At 36.0% G+C, this 12,759-nt stretch overlaps 1 protein-coding gene across 1 annotated transcript in view; it reads right to left on the reverse strand.

Moving 5' to 3' along the window:
* Nucleotides 1-12,678, reverse strand: part of LeuRS (Leucyl-tRNA synthetase) — a 15,204-nt gene extending 2,526 nt beyond the window's left edge. Inside the window, exons 1-9 of the mRNA XM_022800878.2 lie at nt 12,528-12,678; nt 11,052-11,305; nt 10,411-10,560; nt 6,966-7,123; nt 6,121-6,288; nt 5,294-5,436; nt 3,874-4,421; nt 3,319-3,523; nt 721-990 (exon numbers count right to left, since the gene is read on the reverse strand). Of these exons, the coding sequence (XP_022656613.1) occupies nt 721-990; nt 3,319-3,523; nt 3,874-4,421; nt 5,294-5,436; nt 6,121-6,288; nt 6,966-7,123; nt 10,411-10,560; nt 11,052-11,297 (1,888 nt within the window). The 5' untranslated portion in view covers nt 11,298-11,305; nt 12,528-12,678. The remainder of the gene's footprint in view (nt 1-720; nt 991-3,318; nt 3,524-3,873; nt 4,422-5,293; nt 5,437-6,120; nt 6,289-6,965; nt 7,124-10,410; nt 10,561-11,051; nt 11,306-12,527) is intronic.
* Nucleotides 12,679-12,759: the final 81 nt, after the last annotated feature.

A 12,759-nucleotide genomic window follows, 5' to 3' on the forward strand; every position in this document is an offset into this window, starting at 1 on the left:
ATATGTGCTCTATATGCTCTAGGTATTTTTGTAAGTGATTCGAAAAAAAGCAACGGTTTCAGCATTAGTCTTTTATTATTATTATTTTCCGAGTTTCTATGGAGTAGCGAGTTAAATGGGCAGAATTTGTATCAAAGTTGCTGGGTGGAATATTCTCTCCCATATACTCGTTATAAAAGGTTTCGGCTTCCTCGCAAAAAACATACTTATACCATGCATTGCGTGCAGCAAAAAAGGTCCAAACGGGCTGATGTGCCAACTTCCAACTTGCAGTGGTTTCCATTTGTTGGGTTTCCAGGTTAGGATAGTACTTTCTAATTCTTTACTTCTCATTTGATAGGACCTTGTTTCTTCCAGGTTGAATTACTGTTGGATATCCGCAATATGTCGACGGAAAAACGAATATACTTAAGGCTCAAGGTCGACAAATTTGCCTCATGTATGCTTTCGCTCAGAACATCCGTCAATTTTTAAGCTTGTTGGTAATAATTTTATGCAGATTTCTCATATATATATGGATGAACCTTAGAAAGTTGATGTTACCAAGACCACTAATACAAGAAAGTTCCAAGAATTATTAGTATATTATTATCATTCAACATCAGTGAACATGTGACGAAAACTCAGACAACCTTAGAGTAAACTAATAACGATTTAGATGCTTTTAATGCTCATTCATTCTCCTCACAACGTTAAACACAATGTTTGCAAAATGCTTACCAAGAGGGCTTTTTCCGTGACGTCCAGTGATATCGTTGCCCTGCAAAAGGTGTGACACTGTATAGTATGCCATGTAGATGCTCGAATCGGACAAAGATTCAATAAGCCACTTTTCATCCCAAGGCAGTTTTGTTCCCAAACCATAAGTCCGTGAACACGCGTGTTCCTGAAGCCAATCGATGGATTTTTTTAAATTATTTCGCACTTCGTCTGAATAGCATTCTATACTGTTTAGGTTGATGTGAGCCATATTTTTCCATGATTTGTCACCTGTGAAGACAAAAAAGACCATACAAATTTTCTTGCTGATTCCGCTTATTTTGTAGATCACATTGAGCAGACTAGAGTCGAAATATAAGATATACCGTCAGCACTTACTGTTAGTAAAGAACCAAATTTCGTACTACCGTAATATTGTACTAATGTGCGGCGAAACTCAATTATTCATTAAATTTATTTTATATTCACATTGATAGATGTCTTTTTAGCATTTAAAAAAAAACGTGGGTTATTTGTAGCAGTTTTGTCTTCCACTAAAACGTAAATTCCTGAAAAGTATGTGTTCGACACACAGTTTCTAGATCACTATCCCCATAAGCAACGTGGTTTAGAAGACGATCATTATGCACAGAGTGAGCAGTTTATGACAGTGCTTGTCGACTCTGGCTTTAGGGTTCGAAAACTAGACTGGTCTCTACTTTAAATACAAAGTTAGTTTCGGGGGCCACCATGGGGGTACAAACAACGATGCAGTACAGGTTTTATTGCATGAAAATTCGTCTCCGGTAAGCTCGAAAACTTTGAGTGCAGCCAAGCGTTAGTCGCCACGTTGTTTAAAATTGCCTATTTATACTAAATAAAGTATAAAGGATAGAAATCTTCATGAACTAAGTGAAAGTGCCATTGGAGACCGTTGAACATATGCATACTGTTGCTCGTACGGTGGAGAAAAGTTATCTCATCATGTGTTCAGTATATGAACCGGACAGCAGACCTCAGACAGGGGTGGTCAAAGCAACTGTCCACTTACTATAAACAGCGATACGATGAATGCAGACCGCGACTCTACTCAAGTCGTTAAAGCAAGTCAACAAATAGACTTGATGGAATATCATCTTTTCATTAAAAGCTCGAAAATTCGAATAGACCAAGGATAAATCAATGAATGCGGGCCTTCCACTGATACCTCCTTGGTTAGCGGAAGAATCTGTTTCTTATACCAACAAAACCCATGAGAAGTGAAAGAAACAAATTTAATCTCTGAGATTAATTATCTTCTAAAGGTTGGAAGTATCTAAAGCAAGCTGGAATTACCTTCCGACCTAATATTAATAATCATGCATCAGGCAATAGTTTTTGCACGTGCCACGTCTTTCGTGTTTAGCTCAAACAAGTTATTCATTAGTACATGCAGTGTATCATATTATAGATCACACAATCTTGCAACATTTTTGTGGTAAATAAAAACTGAATGATTGTTAACTGCATCTGCTAAGTATGCATCTCCTAAGTATGTGAAGTAAAATGAACTTTCAATTTTTTAGTATCTCAGATTTCTCGAATTTCTGAGTAGTTGAATACTCTACAATTTCTTGGCTAGATATGCAAAAAATCAGAGCTATTTCAAGTACACTTTGAGATCAACCTGTTTTTTTTTTCTAGGGGGTTATTATTTACTAGAATTTGACAGGCACAATTAATTATGTCTGCTGTTCCACGCCACAGCTCATCATATTTGTAGATCTCCTAAATTTCGATTTTTATTTTTTCCTGAAATAACCACGCAAAATTTACCGGTAAGCCAACAATAACGACCTGGCCCAATTCAAGTCACAAAAGAACAAAGCTTTTCAGAGAAACCAAATATATATATAATATATATATATAAATCCATCGACTTTACTGAAGTTCTCCATGTTGTAATAAATAAATGCATTCACGTTAGTACTGTCAACCATCCCTCCACTCGAACAAAATTATGAACAACTTTTTCTTGATCTGTACCACTGTCTAACTGAGAATGCATCTAGTACTTTCGTCCTATGGATTGCTACGTTTGTAAGACCAGTTGGTCAATGTTTCAATAAAAAAACTCTTAGCTGTAGTGGCTAAAATTCTGTGTAGCATTGCCAAGGCATAGTAGATATCAGAACGAATATGCCGGTGTACTTTTTTTGCTATATACCTGAATCATATAAATGAGCTTTTCTATAAGGTTTCCTATGTATCCAAAAGTTCTAAAAAAAACAATTTTCTACTCTAAAACAGAAAAAAATACATGTGCGAAAGCCATTTAAAAAACTTAGATAGCAAAATATAGATTCTTCTCCAGGTTATACGTGGCAATGTTTTTATTGCGATTATTTTCTACAGTGTTTGTAGTTGGATAGTTAGCAGACTCTAAACGAATTTTGTTGCGAATTACTTAGGTAAAAAAAATATAATACTGGCAATATAGATAGTTTGATGATGATTTAAAGTGTATATTGCATAGCTAAGATCGTTTTGCAGTACTACAATTCTGCTTGCTGTTAGTCAAGCCCTATCTTAGCTGTTACAGTTACCCATCGTAATTAGATGTTATAGTGTGACTCATACCGTAATCAAGGTACCATTGGTCGCAAAGAGCAACGACACATTCTTCTCCAGAACGTGCAATGATTTTCTTTTCTGGTTCCATGTAAAAAACTGCCTCTTTGCGTTCCAACAGCTCATTTTGAATGAGCTTCTTTACGTCCTGGATTCTTTTCCCGGCATAAGGACCAACCAAAAGTATACCATCATAAAATCCCTTCAAATACACCTGCAAACAAACAATGAAACACACACAAGCTAAACACTTCACGGAAAACAAGTCGATATACAACTTGGCTGCTCTACTGCGGTACAATACTGTGTACATTATGTACCCAGTAAATGCGTTGATAAGCACCTGTCGAGCACAACAATTAGGTGCATTTTTATAGTTTGAAAGTCTACTTTCTTATAACTAAATCGATAAAGATAGCACAAAATTTAAACTTATTTTAGTGATCACTTGCGAAGAATTTAGACGGCATACTAATGTACAACTCTCTCCCTTAGTCATTTTACATGCTAATATTGCCTTTAATAGAAATTAATCGAGAAATAGCCTGGTCTACCCTCACATACCATTTGTTTGGCCTCCGAAAGTTTATCTCGATCGTTCTGACTTCGGATCTTTAAGTCGTCACAAACTTTCAGAGCTGCAAGCTTGCCAAGACCGGGAATCTCAAGAATTGGTATGGGTTCAAACGGAATCACCATTTCATCTTTAATCCCATACTTTTTGCGCAGCGACTCCTTTTGTTTGAGATCACGCAACGCAGCGAAATCGTCAGGTGAATCACTTGGGACACTTGTTACGATGCCCGTGCCCTTATCGTCCTTTATTGTTAACATAGGTAGAGTGTAAATGGTCTTATAACTCGTAAGGGGGGCATGAAGAGCGATACCCATTAAAGCTGCTCCGTTAAACTTGGCGAGTACGTCAACCTGTCCATGTGTCGTGCATAGATCCTGATAGCACATGTTATAAGCCGACCGGAATGTGCATATAAAAATTTCTCCTCCCTTCATTTTGTGGGCTACATACTCTATATCTGGTGATATCCAACAGTTTGTTTGACCGTACATCGTTTCAGGCCGAAGTGTTGCAGCCACGAGAAAGACGTTGTACCCTGCCCGAACCGTATGAAACAATATAACATGTGATCTGTCAAATATCCTGCTTCAAGACATAATAATTATGCTTAAATTATTTAATATCTATACGAGTCTTGAAATTGATTATTTCGTGACAGGTACCGTACATATATATATAATGTCGATGAGATTGAACCAGCGATTTTCAGCTTCCCTAGAGCACCTAGGGTTAATCACCCAAAACACCGCACCGATAAACTGTTTGTTTTCACTTACAAACGCACATTCCATGAATAGATCTCTTTTCTTACATGATGCTTTAGTTATTGTACTATGAGACATTTACGGAGTAAATACAGGACTAGATAATACAAATTCATTCATTTGTTATACTCAGGCAGAAGCAAGAATCGTGTGACGACCAAAGCGGTAATCATAACGTGAAGACGCCATTTCTACCAGACCACAGACGAACTGTTCTTTTTTTAGTGGGTACACGGCACTGTTTCTCAGTTTTCAATTGACCGGCGTCCACTATTAGTAGCAATTTACTTTTTTTTTTTTTTTTTTTTTACTAAGGACAGAATTACATGACACGCAGTCTAGATTTAGCTTAGGTCAGAATCCCAATGGGCCTTAGTCCTGTAGCTACTAATTCTGCCAAAAATTGCGACCGTAACTAAATACTTTTGCCTTATCTAGCATTATGAAAGTCCACTTGTAATAGAACTTGAAAATATGGTATAAATGTTGTATATTCGTATGACTAACTAATTACAGCTAATTACCTTCCCCTTTTTCATATATTCGTAAATACTGATTTCTCCACTCCTAATTGGTTGTATAAAAGTATTGAAATTATTAGTGCTGGTAAAAAAAGATTTAAAAACAATCTCCAGCCACTTACCTTTTAGCTGCATCAACACCTCAGGTAAGGGTTCTTGAATCTTCAGCTTGACGATGGTGTACTCCTGCGGTTCCACCCCTTCCCCGGTTTGACGGTCGTGATCTACACAAGGTTGATTTGTCTTCGGTGAAAATATGCTGTATCTGTATGTAAAGAAAATTATTGTTAACAGCAAGTCTCCTTCACATATTATTAAGTTCTTTGGTTTTTGTCGGCACTCAGTGGTTATAGACTTACAAGTGTCACTACGGTAATAAACACGGTCTACCCGGAATTAATATATCTGGCACACACCTTAGGTATGAGAACTTCTCGGTACTGTAGTTATCATTCAGATTAAAACAATTTGTTTTCACCGAATTGTATTTTTGCAGCTTAATCCCGATATTTACTTCGAATCTTTCGCGGTTATTGATGAAGTTTTTTGCTGATTGAGCATTTTGTAAACATTTTCTTAGGATAGTGTTCCTGTTACTTCACTTCCTTTAACGTACGGTTGTAGGATTCTCCATGGCTTTGTGGTTTTTAGACAATTTAGACTCGATTCGAAACTCGGCATAAACACGATTGTATGTATTATCCTGCATATATGATACATGCATACAGATATCTTGTTACCTATGAAACGCATTTAAGGATAACTATAAGTAAGATAACATAGGCCAAGTGTTTATTTTATATTCGAGAAAAAACGGCTATGCAATAAGGTGTTTCATCGACAATTGTACGCTAATCAAGTTCGCAATGAATGAGGAAACTCTTTTTAATTTGTAGTGAACGGCTTTTAGTTAAATGGTAATCTGTTCTTTTTTTTTAATCAAACTAACCTTTTTCCGTACTTAATACGGTTTTTTTCCTTTAATCGTATGAATTGCCACCGAACGAAGGAATCATAGAATGGATTTGCGTCTGTTGTGATCATTGAGCGACGCCAATCGACTCGGATTCCCATCCGTTTGAGATCTGCCATCATGGCTGGAGGAAAATAGTCCAACCTAAGCATTAAACGTCGTTAACAGAAACGATGGATACTGTTTTACTTTAAACTTTATAGAAAATTTGCCCATTTGTGTCACTTGAATGTAATGGAGGCATACTAATAGTTTGCAGGGGCTCTCCTTGTAAAGGCACTTTTTCCCGATTATACCATCTTGTTTTTGTATTATCGCAACTCTTTTTAATTCTATTTCCAAAATGTTTTATATTTTCACTAATTGTTTCTTTAATATCTAGTATTAATGGCATACCTGAGATAGGACCTAAACGTTACTCTGAAGAGCACCTAACTACAATATGTACGATGTCTATACTGCAAGATCTCATTTTCTAAAGAAAATACTAGAAGCTACTCATTTAACGTTCCAAGTGTTTTTCCTTTAAAAGGTGCTTAGCTCTTTACGACGAAAAAATGATGGGGACAGGGGTTAGGTTTATTCATGAGCTGGTTGTATGAAGACAACCAGCTATCCAACATTCTAAGCATCAACATTAGGAAAAGGTTGTTTATCTGTGTTTCACTTCCCTGGATATGCGCAATCCTTTACTCCTAAAACTTACAGCAAATGCGTCGCTTTTTTTGTCTCATCGGTGGTAATTTGCCAATTAGCACGCGTAATTTTTTTTACATTCAACTGCATATATGAAGAATACTAGTTTTAACCCGCATACTTGCCAGTAATCTGCGTTAGCGAATTTCTTAATTTCGTCGTCAGGAAGTCCAAGGCTTCGCATGATTTCCCATTGGTATTTTGCGGAGCCTGTCTTTGCTAACGCTTTGCTTTTCTTCCCTTTAGATTTCGACTTGATTTGGTCCTCAATGCTAGTCTTCTCCTGCAAAGGTTTTTTTGTTTCGCTTTTCAGATTATTCTAGTAGTCGCGAATAGTTACTAGAAAATGAGGTACAAATACATATTTCTAACAGCAAAGATAATATGTAATCAATATGCCACATTTTACGAGGGATAAATTTCTATTTGTTTCAGACAATATTCAAAAATAGATTGCAAAAAAATGATAATTGTTCACAGTTCTCGGCACCATAGGAACAATTATGTTAGTTGCACCAGTCACGGATCCTACCTATATAATAGAGGAATAATTATGAAAACTTCAGATATTTTAATGTACAAAACAGGTAGTTGAATTTACTTAGAAACACTATCATTAGCGATTTAGTGAACCTCAGTAAGTACTTATAGGCTCACAGGAACGGGGAAATAACACGTGCAGTTAAGTGATCAAAACAGCTCAGAAATATCGGAAATAAACAACAGGAATTAAGTCATTGTACAAGCCGAACAAGCACATAAATCAAACCTCAAGATTTCGTGTCAGGTATTCTTCCGACCGCTCTAGCTACGGTACTGTGTAACTAGGAGAACATTTAATAAACTATCTAAAATGAGCTGAAAACAACACCGTACATATATACTTATGATTACACAAGTATACTACGTAACACTGACTCCACACTGTTAGCTTTTTGAGAACATAGTTTTTAAGTGCGAATTTAAATGAACAATGGTTGTAGACACTAGTCGCGCAAATGTACGTTACGGGAAATCATAAATTTTTCTACGAAAAACAAGGCAAAAGTTTTCAATTTGCACTGAGTATGATAGTTTATACTTCCAGAATGCGGTGGTACAACATACAGAATGGAAAACATGGGAACTCAAGTTACCGACATCGCGCTCAGAAATTGCCTGTTACCTCGCATCAAGCTACATTATAAGTCGTCATCCCACACATGGACTGCATTTAGACTATCTAGCTATAAAGTTTTAAAAGCGACAAAATTCGCTTCTCTAGTCAAATTTGTCAAAAAGCCTTCTTTTTTTGTTGGTCGAAGATTTGTATTGGCGTTACGTGGTCTAAAACTAAAGGCGGCATTTTAGTTTAAAATGCCGTCTTTAGTTATATATATATATATCGTAATAGAGTAAGAGGTCACAAAAAACATGTGAATTAATCCGAATCGTGATCACAAACTTGGTTTTCACGTGTTTGATTTCATCATTCAAATTCTCCGTAAATATATTCTTTTTTTCATAATAAAACAATATAAGCCGACTCTAAGACGAGAAATTTATTAGAGCATTTGTAGAGTGTTATTCCTTGACAGATTTTGAGGAAGCTTGTAGAACCGTTTCTAACGAAAATGTATCTAAGTGGCACGCCAGGTGGAGACATGCACCTTCTTTCAGTCAGTTAGTAACTCGTTCCAAAAATAAACGATCCATGAATTAAACTGGTTAAGAAATGTTCACTTAAAATGATTTAATAAGATGATAAGCGCTGCACAAGTAAATTCTCCAACAGCCAACAATTCAGGAAGCGGAGCGTATTTAAAAACATAAGAGATATCATCTAAAGAGAACGCTTTAAAGAAACAATCTTTCTCAGGAACCTTTGTTAGCCCATCACAGGGAACGATAGAAGTATTCGCAGAAAATCAACGTAATTTTGCAAGTACCTAACAAAGCTTGCCTAGGCAGTAACACATGTGTATTCAACGGTACCAGCAGTTTTAACTGCCGTCTCAACTGCTCATGATTTCCTAAACCCATTCAATATTATTAATCATCACCAGTTGCACAATGACTGAGATCGGAGTCATCTTTTAGAGAAATGAGCTGCGATCATCACGATTGTTCCTTCAGAGTTAATGAGTCCGAATTCTTGTGAAAAATCCTAAATAAGGCAAAGTTAAAATTGGTATATAAATTGACACGTTCTTATGCATATCTACGTATTGTTTCAATGATTATATTAATCTTGAACTTTCTGTTCTATAAATGCCTATACGTCGCTATGATGTACAGCGCTTATTATAAAAGCTTGTACTGACTTTGACTTCGTCTGTGGTATTGCGACTCATCTGTGACTTAGAATGATTTTAATCTTCTCGACGCAGAACTTTTTGTAAACGCCTATGACCCCAATGATCACTTTCAATTGCAGAAAAATTTACTCTGAGTTTTCAAACAAAGTTAATATAGAAAAATGTATTTTAAATGCCCACAGACTTTTTTTCAGCAACAACTTTTGCTTTTTATGTGGCTTTATTCTGTCGATCGTTCAAGGCCTGCCGGAGACCATAAACCTCGAAAAGACGGAAACACGATAGAGATATATGGTGCACCAATTTGCACCGGAAACGCGAAGAAATCAACATATTACTGTACTAGGTGTGTTGCAATTAACGGTTTACAATCTTCGATGTCTCTAGGTGCTGCTTTTCGCTTAACGAGGCTAATCGACTCTTGTCTTGTCAAAATCCTAACTATAGCCCGCGTTATCATACCGTAATTTTTCCACGACACTGGGACGGGATTGCGAATGCGCATGATTACGCATCTCGTGTAGCGTCGTCCCGTTATATACATTATACAAGAGACTGTTGAGAAGAATGTTGTGAATGCTACAAGTTTGAAAAAGGTTGTTCGAAACTCTGAAAGTTCATCCAATTCCCACTTTTCCTTTAGAGCACTGGTATGGCATCTTAATGCGCGTCCAGCCTGCGTAGTTATAACCGGACATTGACGCGCCGTAGCCAATCGCGAATTGCCGTGTCTCAGTGGGGCTGTGCTTAGTAATGGCCAAACCTAGACCCCTGTTATTAAATAACTAATCAGCCACAAATAAATATAGAAATAAGGGATGTGATAAAACTAACTTCATACTCAATGATGCAATAAAATATCATCATCTACAATAAAAGTTGTGCAAAATAAGAACATTAAAACTGTCACATTATTTAATTATGAATAATTTTAAGATATTTCTTTGGGAAGCAAAAATTACTTGGTCTGAAAATAAACTGGCTAATTAGATCTTGACATCAAACTCGCAATACAGTATTTGCACATATCCAAATTGTATGATTTTTCAAAAAGCTGTAATCGTTGAAAAAGAGCTTCACTTAGGAAAAATTTTTATCTATGCGTTTGCCATCACACTAACTAAAAGCTATCGTTTTCTCCGCGTTTAGAATTTTTCCAGTTTCATCCTTAATGCATAACACTGGAGTCGCTCTGAATTTTCATGCGGTTAAGAGCCAAGTTTCGACGCACCTGCGCCAACTCGTTCTTATTTTTTTCATTACTCTCTCGTACCTTCTGCTTTTCATCAATGGGCGAGTCATCTTCGGAAGCGAACTGCGGTGGATAACCAAACTGCTCCATTTCACGGACCAGCTTGTCAGCGCAAGCTTTTATCGGCATGCCGGTGCAGTGAAAACCAAACGGAAAGAGGCATTTTTTCCCCTGAAATACCCAATTCAAGTTATTTCAGTACTGCATATATATATTAATGATACTATTCAGTTTCATGTTTCTAATGAACTTAATAATACACAAAATAATAAGTTTACATTATGCACGCCACAATGGTTGCCTAAACCGCATTAAATTGTACCTTTGTTATTAAAGAAAAAGTTTGAATTGTATTGTCTTTTATGATTCATATTACATTCAACACAATATATTATACATAGTTATAGATTTAAATGCTAATTATTTGTGTATTTAAAGGCAGTTTGGTTATAGAATATTGCTAATACCTCAAAAAATAGCTAAGTAATTAAATTACAAAAAATTAACTATTCATCCCAAGATGTACTTCTTTTATTTAATGTAATATAAATTGAAAAAATATGATAAACGTATGACAGATCATGACCTTCAAGAAATATCACTTAATTAGCAAGTTCTCTATAGACTATTTTTATATACTTAGTTATTTGACCAAAACGTACCTGCATACGCTGATAACCCGCTGCGAACTCGCACTTGCTGAGGGAGAATGTATGTCCCAGATGAAGACGACCATTTGCATATGGATACGGAAAGGTCGTGAAGAATTTCTGCTCATTTTTCTCATCTAAATTAAAGTCTATCGGGGCATCTTGCTCGAATATTTTTTGATCTTCCCAAAATTTCTGAACATCTTCCTCAATATCTTGAAGCATTCGAACTTTGGAAGTTCCCTTACGTTCTGCCATTATAATATCTGACATTCAACAACAAAGGATTATGTTATAAAATAATATTATATATACTATATGTGGTATTGTACACCTACCTTTTTAATCCATTATACATTTTCTATATATAATGAAAGTCGCTATCTATCCGGTTCTCTTTTATTGGCGTTTCAAATGAGCTTCGAACTGCCTTTTTGTATGCCGGTAGATTTGTAAATGACTACGATTTTTGGAAATTAATAACGCATAATAGGGGTCGATATCTTTTCCACATATAGAATACATTAGTGGAGAAAGAGTTGCTATTTCCGTTTAACCCATTTCACTATTGAGAAAGGGCGAGAAACGAACAATTCTGATATGTGCAATTTTACACCAAAAGACTTACGACGATTTTGGACGAAGCATATAAGAGCCATATAATCTTTGTGCCAGACTTAAGCACTAAATTATTCTACTCTATCCGATTTAAATTTTTTTACGTGTCTTGAGCAAAGAAAATGAGAAAAATGACTCTTCCGCTTGAATTCTTAGATCAGTTATCATTTTTCGAAAGTCACAGCGCCCGAATAATGTGCAGATAGATAATAATAATAAACGGCAAGAAATGTTCCTGTATTGAAAAAACATATGCTTCTTTAATAGAAAGAGAATAAATTGAAGAATTACTATGGAAATAGCTAAACAAAAATCCGAAGCCTTAACTAAATCTGTATAAATATATATATATATATATATATAACTAGGATGAAATAAGATTAACAATTTAACCCATAAGGCTAAGAGCCATTCTAGGTATTTATGAACGGACAATATATGAAGGATTCTATTTACCATCAGTCTATAATCAGTTACTCGATATTAGCCATGCTGATATACTATCATATGGCCTTTTATTATGTATTTGCCCCTTATTTGTATGTTACTTTCAGTTAATTTTCACGTTTTCGTCCACACACTGGCTCCGCACGGCGCAGGACATAAATAGGAATAAAACGCTTACGATACCGTAGCCCATGTTTATATACGTAAGCTATCGGTTCCCTGGCATTTAGACCTCATGAAGAAATCATGAGGACTCGAAGTCTATCGGTGTTAGGGCTACAGTTATTAAATCAATTAATTATCAATTGTAAAGTAGGGATTTTACCATCAGAGTAGAAAAACAAATAAGAACGGCTGTATCTCTACAGCCAAGTAGATTCTATTTAACATACTAACAAAGAATCCTTCATAATGGAAACTAACCTGATATTTGGTTTAATTAATAAGTCGATGTTCATTAAATTTCACCTAAGAATCCGAACACGTGAAATAAACGTCCATGCCAAAAACAACTTCAAACGTTGCATAAAATCAAGCGTGCACTTCAAGTAACTATTCACTGCATCGTCTGCCAGTCGTGATGGTGCTGCTGATCCTGCGCGGAACCATCCATCGCAGCGCCCTCTACAAACAGACAATGGCTGACGACTCAATA

The sequence above is a fragment of the Varroa destructor genome, unplaced genomic scaffold (assembly GCF_002443255.2).
Source record: "Varroa destructor unplaced genomic scaffold, Vdes_3.0 BEIS01000003.1, whole genome shotgun sequence".
In the NCBI taxonomy this organism is placed as follows: Eukaryota; Metazoa; Arthropoda; class Arachnida; order Mesostigmata; family Varroidae; genus Varroa; species Varroa destructor.